A 14,199-nucleotide genomic window follows, 5' to 3' on the forward strand; every position below is an offset into this window, starting at 1 on the left:
GATTTAACATCTCCTACGAAGGACGAAACACTCAAAAGTACAGCACCCCCAATACTGCACTGTGGTGTCTGCAATCCAATTCAATCACCTAAAATGAGACTAGAACCACAGCCTTCTTGTCTCCCAGCAATAAGGCATAGTGTGCTATCTGCTGTGCCACCGACATTGTCAGCACTTCAAATAGGTTCATTGCCTAATTCAAAACAAAAAAAAAATCTTTAGCTAATCTTTGCTGTGGGCACTGACTTTCATTCACACTTCCTAACGATGCAGTCTGGTTTACTGCAAATAAACCGCTTCCTTCAAAACACCCACTGAAGAGAAACCATCATGGGAGCATATAGCATGTTATGCTAATTCCAAATCTCAGTGTGAAGGAAGAGAAAACCGCTGCAAGTGTGGACATAACTTGTACTTTGATTAGTTGGTATTGCCCCAACATGGCAACATGCCACAGATTGTCTGTTCATAATACACCACATGTGACAGGGATGGAACACAGACTGCCCACTGATAAGCAACAAGTAGTCTCTACTTCCTAGGTCAAACTGTGATTATTAGTTCAATGAATTTCATTAGTATATTATGCAATGATATCATAGTTTACATTGAACTAACTCAGATGTGAAGGAATCCATTATCTTTAGTTTAAAATATTTAAAAATATTTTTGTTCTTTAAGAGAAAAACAAGTAATCTCTGGATCTGATATTTTGGCACCAGATAACTCAGGAGCTGTGTCCAAAGGAATAAAGCAATGATACAGTTGATGTAATGCAGATTGTTGGGTACTGTGATACAATGACGTATTTGACGTAATGCTTATTGTTGTGGACTGTCGTACTTAAAATGTGCGAAATCAGTTTCATTACTACTGTCATACTGAACATTCCATTAAAGGCTTGGTGTTCAATGGATTTCAAAGCAATTATAAACCATAAACAATTAACAAAAAATGAATGAATTGTATATGATCAGCTTAGTACACTGTAGTTTAGTTTTCAGAAAGAACAGAAACATATTAGTGATGGAATCTCCTAATATTTATTATCTCCCTTCAAATAACAACACAATTCTTACATTTATGCACCTCAGAAATAGACACCTCTGAAATTACTCCTTACCTATGGAAATCATGTTTTCATAGTTCTGTTCCATAACTTCCATGTGTAGCTCCTTTTGCTGTTTACTTAGCATCTTCCACTCCTCTCCTGAAAATTTGACAGCAACATCTTCAAAACTTTCTGGAGTCTGAAAGGAAACAGAACTTCATTGCTTGTTTTTGGTTTTACTGATGTTAACAGATGAATTTGAAAGGTTCTTACAAGAAAGTAACCAGCTATGTTACATCTTGACAGAGGTGCACTGGTTGCTAATTTTCTAGAATGAACAATCTTTCTATCTTCCTATTTACTGATATAGAAGTGAGTGAGCTAGCCACCAGAATAAGCAGTTATGGTTTATTTGCACCCAGAAAAGTACAGCTTTGCATGAAGACCTAACATAGAGCAAGCCACTTGACCATTCATTTGTTCAGAACCATGCACACACACACACACACACACACACACACATATATATATATATATATATATATATATATATATATATATATATATATATATATATATATATTATATATGGCTCCATGACAGAAGAATGAAACGCCGGATCACCGACAACCACATCGCCAAGATGACATCGCTGACAGCAGACGTCCCCGACAATGGTGAGTAGTGCGGAATGGGAGTTAGTCCCATTCTTTCACTGTAGTGTGTTCTCGGAGTTGGTATATTTAAGAAGGGGGGTGTGGGAGGTGCAGGGGCACTTGCCCCCCTGCTATACGCATTTTAATGTGTTTTTTGTGTTTATTACACGAACGGAAATGTGCTACATTCCGTAATTACTTAACTTACCTTTGTTTTGTCTGGGATGTCTGCTGTCGGCAATGTCATTGTCGTGATCCGGCGTTTCGTTCTTCTGTCGTGGACCCATGTATATATATATATATATATATATATATATATATATATATATATATATATGGATTCCTATTACAAGAATGAAAGTTCACTACTTCGAACTTGTAATAGGAAGCCTCACTTCTGCGAAAGTTCATTTTAACGAAAGTGAACTTTTGCGTAAGTGCACTTCCCCAAAAACACCACAGCATAGTGGAGGACATAAAAAACAAGCTATGTCCTCCACTATGATGCGATAGTCATGGACCTTAGGGTTAGGGCATGGGTTAGGGTAAGGGGATAGTTAGTAAAGCTATCCCCTTACCCTAACCCATGTCCTAACCCTAAGGTCCATGACTATCGCACCATAATGGAAGACATTGCTATGTCCTTCACTGCACTGCAGTTGTCACGGACCTTAGGGTTAGGACACGGGTCATGGTAAGGGGGATAGCCCGTATGACCTGTGCCCTAACCCTAAGGTCCGTGAGTACTGCACTGAAGTTCAGTACAACACCCATTCGTTGTACTGAACTTTGCGTAAGCGCACTTTTGATTAAGTGCACTTTCGCTGCAGTGAGCATTCCATGCACTATTTCGAATTAGTGAAGATCTAGTGTATGGAACCTATATATATATATATATATATATATATATATATATATATGTATATATATATATATATATATATATATATATATATATATATATATATATATAAAATATATATATATATGGGTTCCTTTTACATGGTCAAAATTTCAGAATGTCGACATTCATATGGCTGAGACCATATGATCGACATTTGAAATGTCGACCAAGTGAAACAGGCATCTCCATACACTGTGGAAAGATTTCCATCTTCCACACTGTAGCACGATCTCGGAGTTGGTATATTTATGTTCTGGAGGGTGGGAGGCGGAGCCCCTTGCTAGCAGCGTGAAGGTAAGTTTTTTTTGTGTTTATTTTTTACTTGTATGGTCAACATTTCGAATGTTGATCATCTGGTCTCGGCCATATGAATGTAGACATTCTGAAATGTCGACCATATCAAGTAAATCCACACACACAGATATATATATATATATATATATATATATATATACATATATACACACACACACACACACACACACACACACACACACACACACACACACACACACACACACACACACACACATTCACATGAGCACTTAACTTGCTTCATTCAAACTGACATTGAACATTCTTAAAATAAATCTCAAAAGCAAACTGTAGAATTTATTAAAGCAACTAGGTCACACATGCTTCCCTTAAGCTAGATCATGGAGGCAGCCAGGAGGAACAAGTAGACAATATGGCTGATTCAGCTTTGGCTGAAAATGAAGTGAAGGTTGAGGAAAATGTAGCTGAAATGGTAGAATTGCTACCAGACGTTTTTTTCTGATGCTGTGGGTGCAGAAAAATCAGTGATATTGGAAGAAAATAAGATTGTAGCTGTAACAGAGATGGATTCAGAGGAAAACTTTCAGATGAGATTGCCTTGTTACCTCTGAAAAATACATAATTATAACCCTCCAATCGAGAGAGTTGCAAGATGATTATTTGGAAAAAACGGTAAACCAAAGTGAACCAGAAAGTGGAGCAGCCACTTCATGGAGCAACATCATGGAGAAAATAGAAGAAGAAAAAGGAGAAGAAGAGACTGCGCCAGAAAAAGTTCAAGTGACAAAAACGTATGCACAGACTGTGGGAGAAGGAACAAAGAAGAAATAAAAGAAACAAAAAAGAAGTACACAGTACGTGTGAGCTATAACAAAGAAGAACATTTGGACAGGTACAAGGTTTGGGACTCTGTCATAGCACCTTGGTGACAAAGCAAAAGAGGTAAGAGCATTCATTTTAATTAGTAAAGAGACTTTTTGTGACTTGATATTTGAGACTGGGCAGGTAATAGAAAATTATTTAAGTGCACATGAACAAAAGAAAACTATTTATCCATGCTCAGAATATGTGGTGCAAGCTTTTTACAGACAAACAAAAAAAGAATAATGATTTAGTTTAGAACTGAAGTTGATGCAAAAGAATTGAAAGAACATTTGTTAACAATATGTGAAGAAGTAATGGACACTGCAAAAATATATGATGAAAGAGGACTATGGACTGGGGGATGGGAATGTGGAGTAATACTGAACATGGAAAATGAGAATGTTATGCATGTACCTAGTATTATTACTCGTCATGGTAATAGGGGTTTTGTGAAATACAAGGGTCAACTAAAAACATGCTATTTTTGTGGAAAAAAATGATGATTTAATCAATGAATGTGATAAAAAAGATGTTATTTATATGGTAAAACAGGCCATAATGCAAATAAAAAGTGATTTAAAGTGCAAAAATCTGGCAATACTGGTCATTCATGGGTGGAATGTGAAATGAATGTGCAAGAAAATGAAAATAAAGTGATACAGGATAACGAGATAAGGTGTTATACATGAAAATGTACAAAAAGATGTGACTGATAAAGAGGTTATACATAAAGTTAAGGAAAAAGAAACAGAGGAGACAAGTGAGCAAGAAGCAGACTGGTCCACAATAAGAAATAAAAAGAATTTGATAAGGAAAATAGTTAAAGAAAGTAAAACAAAATTGAAAAACATAATGCTTAGAGAAAATAAGAAAGGAAATGAATAAACATTTTATTATACTAACTGTTCTTAAAAACTGAAAATATTAGCTTTAAATGTGAACAGTATGAAAAATCTTAAAAGGAGAATAGGTATATTACAATGGTGTGCTGCAGTAGATGCACATATTATTGTTTTAGAAGATATCAGATTATTAACAGAGGAAGAAAGAACACAAACTGAAAAACTTTGGAATGGTGTGGTAGTTTGAAACATGGGGAAAGAAATATGCTCAGGCATATGTATATTATGTCAAAAAAGCATTAAAATATTAGATGTAACCATAGTGGAACTAGACCTAACTACGGTAATAGACGTGAGATAGAAAAATATGTATAGAGAATTATAAATTTCTATGCATATGTAACAAAAAAGACAGTGAAATGATGTTTAAAAATATTCTTGAATATGTTTGTGTAAATATGGACATTATAATGGTGGTCGATTTTAATTGTAACTTAAGGAAAAATAAGAACAATCGTGATGTTAAAATGGCTAAATAAATTATGAGAAGTGGAAAGTTAAGCGTATGGGAGAATAACCACTGGACCTATAAAAGGAATGAAATTAGGACATAAATTGATTATTTTTAACATCTGATAGTTTAAATGTTATAAAAAAGGAATTAAGTATGCTGGATCATGTGACAATATGGGTTAAAGTACATGAAAATAAAGAATATATAGGAATAGGAAAAGGAATTAAGTATGCTGGATCATGTGACAATATGGGTTAAAGTACATGAAAATAAAGAATATATAGGAATAGGAAAAGGAATAAAGAGAATTAATGAAAATGAATTAAATTTAGAGGAGAAAAAACTTGTGGAATTATGGAAAAATCATATGACTATGAGGGAGTTTTATGAGAATTGGACTGTTTGGTGGCTTAATTTTAAAGAAAAATATAAGTCAAGAAACATTTAGAGATTTATTAGAGAATTCCTTTTATGAAAAAAGAAAGAAATATATAAAATTAATCAAATTAAAATTAACAATGTGTTATATAAGCAAAAATATTATTTACAAAGAAAGAAAGAAGAGGTAGCACCATATTTAAGTAAAATAATAAATCAAGGAAAAATAAGAATTAAAAAATAAGAAAGTTAAGCAAATAAAACGTCAGGAAGGAATATACGAAATAATTAAAGAATATGTATTGGAATTATTTGCTGAGAGAGAAGAAAACACAGATCAACTTTATAAAGGTGAAAGAATTGATTGAAATTCTAAAAGATATTAACATGAATTCTGCAACAGGACTGAATGGAATTGCATATGGTACGTATTAAGAAATGAAAAAGTGGCAAAAAATATTTTTATAGAAGTTATGAATGAATGACTAGAAAAGTACAGTTTTGTACCTACCATAAATGTAGATGTTCGAGGATCCACATTGCTGCAGTCCTAACCATTGGGTAGTCCGCTGTCCAGTCGGCCCGAATACCAAAGTATATGGCTGACGTCAGTCAAGGCGCATTAGACTGATGTCAGGACGTCAGGGTACTAATGCGCATGACCGACATCATATCCTCAGTCTTTCCTTGCCCCAGATGTCAGAAGACCCCAAAAAGACAAGGCCCACACCAAAAACACCAAAAACACCAAAAAGCCCTGCACCAAACATATGTACACTATATACAAAAGTACAAGAATATAGCCTAACCCACACCACCACCCCTAAACACAGAGGGGAAGGAGGGAGGGTAAATTGGACTGCAGCAATGTGGATCCTCGAACATCTACATTTATGGTAGGTACAAAACTGTACTATGTTCTTCATTCCACATTGCTGCAGTCCTAACCATTGGGTAGAATCCCAAAGCAGAGGTAAGGGAGGCTGGCAAATCATAAGGAAGCAGGAGCTGTCAACATGCCTTGCAAAATAGCTGTGGCAAAACCAGCCCTAGATTTAGAGTAGAGAGGAAGGTGGTAATGCTTAGAGAAAGTATGCACTGAACTCCAAGTAGCTGCCTCCAAAATATCCTTAGTTGCCACCCCTTAGAAATGCTGTTGAAGTGGCAGTAGCCCTAGTGGAATGAGGCCTAATCCCAGCTGGAATCTCCTTGCCATGATGGGAATAACAAAATGAAATGCAAAACCCAATCCACTTAGAAATAGTTTGCTTAGACACAGGCTTGCCCTGAGAACTCAAAGCAAAAGAAACAAACAACTGCTGAGACTGCCTGAAATCCTTAGTCCTGCTTAAATAATAACGCAACTGCCTATGTACATCTAAAGTGTGCAAAATCTTTTCCCACTTATTTTGGGGATCTGCATAGAAAGTAGGCAAATGAATAGTTTGGTTTAAAGCCACACTAGAAACCACCTTAGGCATAAAGGAAGGATTAGTACGTAATGATACCCTATCCTTATGGAAAATCAAAAAGGGCTCTACTGCCATAAGGGCCTGCAATTCAGAAACCCTTCTTGCAGAAGTAATAGCCAACAAAAAAGCAGTCTTCCATGACAAGTATTTCAATTCAGCAGTAGCCAGAGGCTCAAAGGTTGTAGAGTAAGTTTCTCCAACACAAAATTGAGATCCCAAGCAGGAGTAGGAGCTCTACGTGGGGTCTTATATTCTTTGCCCTCTAAGAAACTGCTTGAACAAAGGATGCGAAAACAATGGTGGGTCACAATCATAGTGAGCTGAAATTGCTGCAGCATGAATCTTAATGGAAGAGAAAGACAAACCGTTGTCCAATAACTCAGTAAGATATTGAAGAGCCACACTCAAATTAGGCTCAGAAATCTCCAAATTCTTTGCTGCACTCCAAAATAAAAATCTCTTCCATTTTTCTGCGTACACTTTCCTTGTACTAGGTCTTCTGGCTTCCATAATCACATTTAAAACTTGTTGAGGAAGTTGAGACCTGCTGTGTTTCAAAACAGAATATGCCAGGCTGTTAGATGAAGAGAGTGAAGCTTGACATTGAGCAGGTGACCGTCCTTCTGAGATAACAGGTGTGGAATCAAAGGTAAAGGCCATGGAGGCTTCCTTACCAGACTCCTTAGTAGTGGGTACCAGTGTTGCCGAGGCCAATCTGGAGCTATTAAAATCATCCTTGGCTTGTCTTGTCTGACCTTTAGGAGCACCTTTGGGAGAAGAGGCAGAGGTGGAAAGGCATACACATGAAGATTTTTCCAACTGAAAGAAAGAGCATCCACTTTCCAAGCTGTGTGATGAAACCCCTTTGTGCAAAACTTTGGCAGCTGGTGGTTTAGTGGAGAAGCGAACAGATCTATGTCTGGAGTTCCCCATGACACTGTCAATTTCTGAAATACATGAAGATCCAGTTTCCACTCGTGGGGATCCATGATTTGTCTGCTTAACACATCTGCTAAGGAGTTCTGTGCTCCCGGCAGAAACCTTGCCTGAAGAGTTAGTTGCAAGCTGGCAGTCTCCCATAAAATCATTGCTTGCCTGCATAGAGGATAAGAATGTGTTCCCCCTTGTTTGTTGATGTACCACATGACAGTTGTGTTGTCTGTTAGAATCAACACCTGCCCTGGAAGAAGTAACCCCCTGAAAGCCATTAATGCAGACTGGACTGCTAACATCTCCTTCATGTTGATATGTAGATGCTGTAGTCTGGCAGGCCACTTGTCTTGTATCCACTTTCCATTTAGATGAGCTCCCCAAGCAATGTCCGAGGCATCTGTCGTTAAAATCTGACTCGCCTCTGGCCGGGTCACAGAGAGTCCCTTGTTTAGGTGACATTCCTGAGCCCACCACAAAAATTCTTTTTGAATGCAAGGTATTATTTGAATGACAGTGTCCAAATCCTGGCAGTGCTGTGTCCATACATTTTTGAGATACCATTGCAGCTTCCTCATATGCAGTTTGGCATTGGGAAGCACCAGAATACAAGATGCCATGAACCCTAAGGCTTGAAGGACTGTCCTTGCAGTCAGCCCGGACTGAAGAGATAGTTGATGGAAGTAACTGGAAAGATTCTTTTGTTTGTCCGGGGTTAAAAAGGCCATCTGGGCTGCTGTATTCAGTCTCACACCCAGAAAGCACATGTCTTGAGAGGGTACTAGACTGGACTTTATTTCGTTCACAGAATACCCTAGGCATCTTAGCACTGCTATGACATATTCCAAATGCTGTAGAAGGCCTTCCTTTTCTTGAGCCAGAATCAGGCAGTCGTCCAAGTAAGGATAGATTTGAATTCCTTTTAGCCTGAAGTAAGCTATCACTGGAGCCAGAACCTTTGTGAATACTCTGGGCGCAGTAGATAAGCCAAAGGGCAATGCAGAGAACTGATAATGAGAATTTCCAGCTTGAAAACGCAGATACTTACTGCAACTTAGTCTTATAGGCACATGAAGGTAAGCTTCCTTGAGATCTAAAGTTACCATCCAGTGATCTTTGCCCAGCAGAGGTAAAAGCTGTTGTAACGTCAACATTTTGAACTGGGGAATGTCCAGATAAGTGTTGAGGATAGATAAATCCAAAATTGGTCTCCACGTGTTCCCCTTCTTTGGTACTAGGAACAGGCGAGAATAAAATCCTAGGCCCCTGTCTGGTACAGGGACTGGCTGAATGGCCCCTATTTGGAGTAACAGAGAAATTTGCTTGTGAGCCTCTTTCCTTTGTGGAGGAGGAACGTCTGGCATGCCTTTGAAAGGGGGCAAGGTATGGAAATAAAACCTGTAACCGTGGTGAATGGTATCCAAAACCCATCTGTCTTGAGTGATTAAATCCCAATTTTCATCGAAAAGAGACAGTCTTCCTCCCAAAGGAGCTGCCAGGCGAGAATGTACTGGCAGCTGAAAAGGCAGGTCATTGGGTCTGTTTACGAAAGGACTGACCCTGCCCTCACCAGAAGTCTGAGCAGGAGAACTCCCTGTTCTAGGCCTAAAGAACCTTGAACTCTGCCCCTACCACGTCTAGACCTACCCCTAGACTGGGAATCATAAGCAGGATATGTCCATCCCTTAGTAGGCCAATTTCTGCTAAACTTGGAGGTTGCACCTGCAAAAAATCTTTAACAGTCTGCATAGACTTAGCCTTGTCCTCCATTTTCTTTAAAACTGCTTCCACAGGCGAACCAAACAACACATCAGACTGTAAAGGAGCATCCAAAATCCTTGTCTTAACATGCTCAGCTAAATTCTGATCCCTCAACCAGGCGTGCCTGCGAAGAACAGAACCAGTGGCAGCCACCCTCGAGGAGGCCTGCACAGCATCAAAACCACATTGCAATGAATGCTTACCCACTTGTTCAGACACATGAACTAAATCCTGCAACTCTTTACACTCAATACCTTCCGCCAAAGCATCCACCTTAGATTTCAATTGTGAAAGGAGATAATTTTGATATTTTAGCATGTGAAACTGACAATTCAACGCCCTCATGGCTAAAGTGGAAGAAGTATACACTTTCTTTCCCCATCTATCCAAAGCCCTTGCCTCTTTATCAGGAGGAACAGGATTTTTAACAACAGAAGCCTTAACACCTTTAGGCCCCTGAGAAACAGTTTCTGGGTCTGCCCTAGGACTCTTAAAAAGATACTTATGAGCTTCAGGCACCCTATAGTACCTATCAGGTTTAACAGGGGCAGGAGGCAAAGAATCAGGGATCAGGGAAGCCTAAACATCTTCCACCACATTCAAAACAGGAGGTATAGCTAAGGGCCTATGCTGGGGTAAAACAAGAATTCCTAAGCCTCTTCCTGGAATCAGAGAAATCTTGGCCTTCCCATTTAAAATGCTCCCTCATGGAATGCAGAGTCTCTGAAAATGAAAAATCCTCAGGAGGAGAAGCTGAAGGAGTGGAATCATCCACATCAGAATCAGAATAAGGAGGAAACTCCTGCAAGTCTTCAGTCGAAGACTCAGAAGCCTCTGAACACTGCTCAAAACTCTCAAACTCAGGCTCCACCCTAGGCCTCTTATCAGGAGGGGGCATAGAACCCTAATCATAGTAATCAAATCCTCTGCCATTTTAAGCATATGTTTCTTAGGCACAGAACCTGAAGTGCTAGGAGAAGCCCCCACTGAAGCCAAACCTGGCCTACCTCTCAAAGAAGTCTTGGAAACAGAAGGAGAGGCTCTAACCACCTTAGGAAGAGAGGGAAGTACAGCTACCTGAGAAGCCCCTCAGCCTGGCCTACCTCCTGAGAGGCACATCCTGTAACAGTAAAGTCTCTGCCTGAGACTCCAAAGAAACTCCTGGCAAAACCTCCGGCTCCACTGAGCCTTCTAAAGAACCGCGTCCGGGACTGCGGTTCTTCAACTCTAGGCTTTGCTGCTTTGTCCTTGCGCTTTTGTCCAACGGCATTTTATAATTACAACGCTTCCCAAACACTAACCTGGCACAGTCTAACCTTCTCTTAATAGTGCGTTTGTTAAATCTAGCACAAGAGCGGCATCCAACAACGTCGTGCTCAGGCCCTAAACAAGGTATACACAAAGTATGGTAATCCCTATGAGGTATCTGTTTCCCACAAGAAATACAGTTATTCACTTTTTCTGACATCCGGTTAAATACTGAGGCAAGAAAAACCAAAATGTTCCCCAGCTGATTCGGTCTGAAACTCCGACTTCAGAAAATTTCAGAACGCCAACCTGCACTCGCAAAACTGCTTCTGCATCGGACCATGCGGCAAAAAAGACTGAGGATATGATGTCGGTCATGCGCATTAGTACCCTGACGTCCTGACATCAGTCTAATGCGCCTTGACCGACGTCAGCCATATACTTTGGTGAGACCCGACTGGACAGCGGACTACCCAATGGTTAGGACTGCAGCAATGTGGAATGAAGAACATCTGGAATTAAAGAGAAAGGGACATGTACAAGAGTTATAAAATTTATATTTAAAAAAGGAAATAAAAAGGAGATAAAAAATTAGAGACCTATAACACTGAATAGTACAGATTATACATTTTTATGAGAATAATAACAAAAAGGTTAGAGAAAAAAATGGATAAGGTATATGACCAAAATGTATTTGGAAGAAAAGGAAAAGGTAGTCAAGAGTTATTATGGATAATAAGAGAAATAATTGATGATATCATAAAAATGTAGAAGCGAAGATTATGATAGGGTGGTATAAGTAAAGCTTATGAGAATATTCAATATAAATAATTATGGGGAATTCTGCAAGCATATAATGTAAGAAAAAAATATTACAAGTAATAAAATCTGTTTATGAAAGTAACTATGTGAAACTAAATGTAAATGGCTGGATTGGGGAAGAAATAAAAATAAAATGTGGAATAAAGCAGGGATGCCCAGCTAGTAGTGTAACTTCCTCATTAGTTCTGAATGCAATAGTGAAGAAAGTTAATAAAATGACAAGTAGCTGTGGATACAAAATGATGAAAGAAGGAAGTACAACTGCTAATAATGTATAATTATGTGGATGGTATTGTATTAATTGTTAAAAATAAAGTATGGATAGAAAAAGTAAATGAAAAATTAAGTATAAATTAAAAAAAATGGTTTAAGTATAAATAAGGAGAAAAGCAAAGGATTTGGTTTTGAAGATATGATAGGAGGTGTTGAATTCAATGAAAAAATATATAAATATATTAGGAATAAAATTTGGAAGGAATGAATGCAGACAACAACAACAATGGGATAATGTGCTCAAAGAAGTAAAGGATATGACTACTTTTTGGAAATCATATAGATTTTCATATAGAAAAAAAGCACACTTGTTGAACACCATTGTAATAGGATAATTGCTTATGTTACTAACATTTATATGATTCCTGTTAAGTATGAAAAGGAATTAATGATGATTATATTCTCTTTTATATGGGGTTCTAGAGTGAATCGAGGCAAAGAGGGATTCTGTATATGAAAGAACAAGGAGGGTTGGGTTTAATAAGCCCAATAGTACATCCAGCATCTTCAACTTTATACAAGGTATTAAAAGGAATTATGAAGGAAATAAAAAAATGATAGAAATGATAATATATTATAAATACAAAGAATCATGGGAAGGAATGGAAGTTTAAAAATGAAGTAAAAGCACTGTGAATTAAGAGAAGAAAAAGTACCAAAACAAAATTGTGTTATGGAAAATAAAAAAGAATATATGTGAGAAAAATTGAAAGGAATGTCAAGTATTATAAAAGCATTTTATACTACTGATCCATGGAAAGATTTAGAAATAGATGAGAAAAAAGCTTTACCTATAAAAAGATTAATGAATGTAATGATTGTTTATGGATACTGTCTATTAGAAAATTGCTGGTTAAGGCAGATATGCCATACAAAAAAAAAGCAATTTAGAATATGTAATAAATGTTGGGAGTTTTGAGAATACGGAGCATATATTTTTGAAATCTGAAAGAGTTAATTTATAGAAAGAAATATGTAAAGATAATAGAGTGAAGGGTTTTAAAAATTTGAACAAATAAATATGGACATAATAGAATTTGGTTATTATAGTGCACGTAAACAAGAAGAAGTAAAGAAAATGGACAGAATAACATTTTATGCTTCATGGACTACATGGAACAAGAGACTAAATGAAATTATATACAATGGAAAATGGACTTTGGCAAAGATTTTGGAAAAAAATTATGTTTTGGTTGTGGATAAAAGAGTGGGGGGAAGCTTAAACTGAAGTTTGTAATTATGGAGATCTGTAAATAGCTATAAATAATGTAAATATGCAAATAATATGTAATGTATATATCAATAAAAAAACTCTATGCTAGATCAATGCATGATCAATGAAAACAACTCTCCATGACCTTTACAGATGGAGAAACTCTTCTCCAAATGTAGTTTTGCTGTGGCAATCTAACATGCACCCCAGTGTGGGGGCTGGCTCCGAATAGTTCAAATTTTAACTTCCCTGTTTCACAAAGGTTGGGAAACTCCCTACTGAAGCTCACAAAAACAGTGATCCCATACTGCTGAAGTCTGTATGTTTTGATCTCGATCAGTTCTGGTTTGGCAGTTACTGGCTGACCAGTAAACAGCCACCTGTATGGAAAAGTCACATAGCATCAAGACATTATTGCATTAGTTAAATTACAGGGGAAAACATTCTAGCAACAATTCCTTCACAGTAAATATTTTGACAGTCCGAGCTACAGTATTATTTAACATCTATAATCATAAGTTAAATTCCCTCCTTCATTTCTCTCTAGCAAACATTTAACATTGAAGATAAAAAAGATCCCCCAATTACCTACCTTCTGTTACTTTTCAAAGTCAAAGTGAACTTTATTGTCATTCAGACCGCACAACAGTGCAACTGAATGAAATTGCGTAACTTCAAACTCAATGTGCATACAACATATACTGATATTAATACAACAAAAACACATATACTAAAGTTAATTAACAATAACAACAGTAAGACATTTATGCAGTGCAGTAACAAATACAATGACATGCACCAAGACTATTCCACTTCTATGTCTTTGTCAGTACCCAAAATATTGCAGAGATAATATATTGCACAGATCAAAATCAGACAGATTTAAAATTGCATGGAATGCTAACTTCGCATATTGGACAGAATGTTAAACTGGCATTATTAATATTGCACATAAGGTATACCATTGTACTTTCACAGAGTTATTGCATATGTCT

General features: G+C 37.4%; 1 protein-coding gene across 2 annotated transcripts in view; it reads right to left on the reverse strand.

The window, feature by feature from the left end:
- Positions 1-14,199, reverse strand: part of LOC122798743 (gastrula zinc finger protein XlCGF57.1-like) — a 203,781-nt gene that overhangs the window by 125,994 nt on the left and 63,588 nt on the right. For both annotated transcript variants that reach the window (XM_044067844.1, XM_044067843.1), the window contains exon 2: positions 1,124-1,250. In XM_044067844.1, the coding sequence (XP_043923779.1) occupies positions 1,124-1,250 (127 nt within the window). The remainder of the gene's footprint in view (positions 1-1,123; positions 1,251-14,199) is intronic.

The sequence above is a fragment of the Protopterus annectens genome, chromosome 3.part1, assembly GCF_019279795.1.
Source record: "Protopterus annectens isolate FY-2018-M chromosome 3.part1, PAN1.0, whole genome shotgun sequence".
Taxonomy (NCBI): domain Eukaryota; kingdom Metazoa; phylum Chordata; order Ceratodontiformes; family Protopteridae; genus Protopterus; species Protopterus annectens.